At 38.1% G+C, this 2,691-nt stretch overlaps 1 protein-coding gene across 1 annotated transcript; it reads right to left on the bottom strand.

Moving 5' to 3' along the window:
* Window positions 1-1,237: 1,237 nt before the first annotated feature.
* On the bottom strand, window positions 1,238-2,186 carry LOC142224966 (uncharacterized). The gene is made up of 2 exons (XM_075294743.1): window positions 1,946-2,186; window positions 1,238-1,644 (listed from the first exon to the last, which is right to left on the bottom strand). The coding sequence occupies exons 1-2, from the start codon at window positions 2,184-2,186 to the stop codon at window positions 1,238-1,240; spliced, it is 648 nt and encodes a 215-aa protein (XP_075150858.1).
* Between the last annotated feature and the right edge of the window lie 505 nt (window positions 2,187-2,691).

Below are 2,691 nucleotides of genomic sequence, written 5' to 3'. Positions count from 1 at the left end.
ATAAGGGAGATGCACCAACCTTCGTGACCAGGAACAGACAAGAGGTTTTGGACGTCACGTTGACCTCTCCGGAACTGAATGATAAGATATCTGAGTGGCAAGTTTTGAGGGAAGATAGCTTCTTAGATCATCGCTACATCAGTTTCAGATTGGCTGTTCGTACTTCAAAGACCATATTTCCGCCAAATGTTAGGAAAGCTGATTGGTCGGATGGTGGGTTCTTGACATCTTTCCAAAATTACACAGTAACAAAAAATTAATATGTCAGGCTGAAGGTCGAAACGAAATGAAAATTATTGTGATTTGAATCCCGAAAAGAGAGATAAAGATATAAAAGCAAAAAATAGCTTGTACTGCGCTCACACATACCTACTGTTTAGAAATTTATTCTCTTGATTAAAAACCAATATGAATAATTAAAAGAAAAGGTTCAATTTAAACAACACAAATTTTATTTCGCTGAAATAAATGTTTAGAATTATTAGAATACTTAATGTGGATGCTTTGCTGGTCCATAGAAAAAAGAAATCGATTTAATTGAAATTCATTGCCAGCAAGCTTTGGTTTCTATTGCTCAAATGTTCAAACAATCAAACAGGTTTGATCGAACCATCGGGAAATTGTTGCTGCAACGATTGGTGCACCCACGCAAATATGTATGTAATTAGGTGTGTGTATGTTTATCAATGGTAAGTCTTACCATTGATAAACATACAGCGCGGTATCTATTGATTGAACACTTGTAATTCATTCATACTCATATACTTCCTAATATTCTGCATTCCCAAGTAGATTGGAATTTAATGTACAAAGCTGGGAATATTAAAAAACAAATAGGGAACAGAAAAGTGGTGGCGAAGGTAGTTGAGTATGAATGAAATGAAAATAAATTTGGCAATAGTGTAGATCATTTTAATAGGTACATTGAGGTAATGAACAATTACATAGAATGAATAATGAAATCTAATGAAAAGTTTTAAATTTAATACTAATAAATGAAGTTGTATAAATTGAATGTTTGAATGGTGATGATGGTTTATGAATGATGATTAATGATTTGCCAACATTCTTCCACCTAAGGACGACAGTTCTTGAACCAGTATAAAGGATAAAATAGGACGGCCTATCGTTGGGAGAATTTTAGTTGAGGTTTTCCTCCGCTATGCTCCGACTCACAGCGTATTAACTAGGCCCCATCCATATTTTATCCTCATGAGTGAGTGGAAGTAAACATATTTTAGATATTGGTCTTTTCTGGAAGTAAACATATTTTAGACATTGGTCTTTGTATAGTTTTGTTTTTTAAAATAACTGATACCACCCTTATAAGGCCATCGGGACCTGGACGAACATTCTCCACGCGTCCAAGCAACCATTGTCCTTGACCACAGGGATCATCTACAACAAGAACAAGATCGCCGATTTCGGGTTCATTTTCGCTTTTAAGCCATTTAGGGCGAGCTTGGAGGCGATTCAAATATTCATTTCGCCATCGTTTCGAGAAATGTTGTTTTAGCTTCTCCACAGTTTTCCATCGGCTCAGCAAGTCGGGTTTTGTATCCAGCAAACATTCGTCTTGTAGACATGTCGTTGGTTCACCTACTAAAAAATGCGCTGGGGTGAGCGCTTCAAAGCTAGAAGAATCTGGCAACAAAGGGCATAATGGGCGAGAATTTAAACAACACTCGATTTGACAAAGAAGTGTTCCCAACTCCTCGAAATTCAAAATTCGGTCATTTATTACACGTTTCAAATGAAATTTAACCGACTTCACACCTGTTTCCCAAAGACCACCAAAATTGGGGGAAGCAGGAGGAATAAAATGCCAAGTGGTACATTTAAGATTCAGAGCATGGCAGGGATTTCTGATTTTTGTTATGTAGAACCTGTAGTTCTTTTGAGGCCTCAACAAAGTTAGTGCCGCAATCGGAATAAAGATCATTACATTGGCCTCGACGGGATACAAACCGTTTGAAAGCAGCTAGAAAAGCACTAGTAGTTAGATTTGAAACCGCCTCTAAATGTATGGCTTTGGTCACCATACACACAAATAAACATATGTATCCTTTCGAGACAACAGCAGAACGTAAAGATGAAATTTTAATTGATATAAGGCCGGCATAGTCGACAACACTGTGTCTGAAGGGGCGTGTTATGTTCAACCTAGCCCGAGGTAAATTACCCATTATCTGCTTGGAAGTCCTTGTCATATATCGAAAGCACGGTGAATAATCGTTTCGCTAAAACAAATCGTTTGGATAATTGGAGTCATGTAGGCGTCCTCCAACACGAATTATGCCATTGTCATCTAAAAATGGCATAAGCATCAAAATGGGGCTATGGGTGATTATTTGGTCAGACGAAAGCTTTGACATTTCTTTAGGAAAATCTATTTCCTGAGATAATTTCACCAATATACTCATGGTCCTATTTTCAACCGTCGAACTGAACGGACGTGTTTTCTAATAGCGGAGTATTTCATCGTAATAAGTACTTATTACGAATTTCACGTGTGGTGGAAATAATAAACCACCATGCAGCGAAATTCAAAGTCATCGCTAACTTCAGGGCCCATTGGACGGGTAACGACTGAAGTTATAAATTTGGCCAGCGACCAAGAGTCAGGCCCAATTAGTGGACGGGTCGACTGGCGGTGAAACTTTGGCAAGTCGAACCTTTTCTAAGGTGACG

This window comes from Haematobia irritans, chromosome 2 (assembly GCF_050003625.1).
Source record: "Haematobia irritans isolate KBUSLIRL chromosome 2, ASM5000362v1, whole genome shotgun sequence".
Taxonomy (NCBI): Eukaryota; Metazoa; Arthropoda; class Insecta; order Diptera; family Muscidae; genus Haematobia; species Haematobia irritans.
This window is presented reverse-complemented; position numbering and strand designations above follow the sequence as displayed.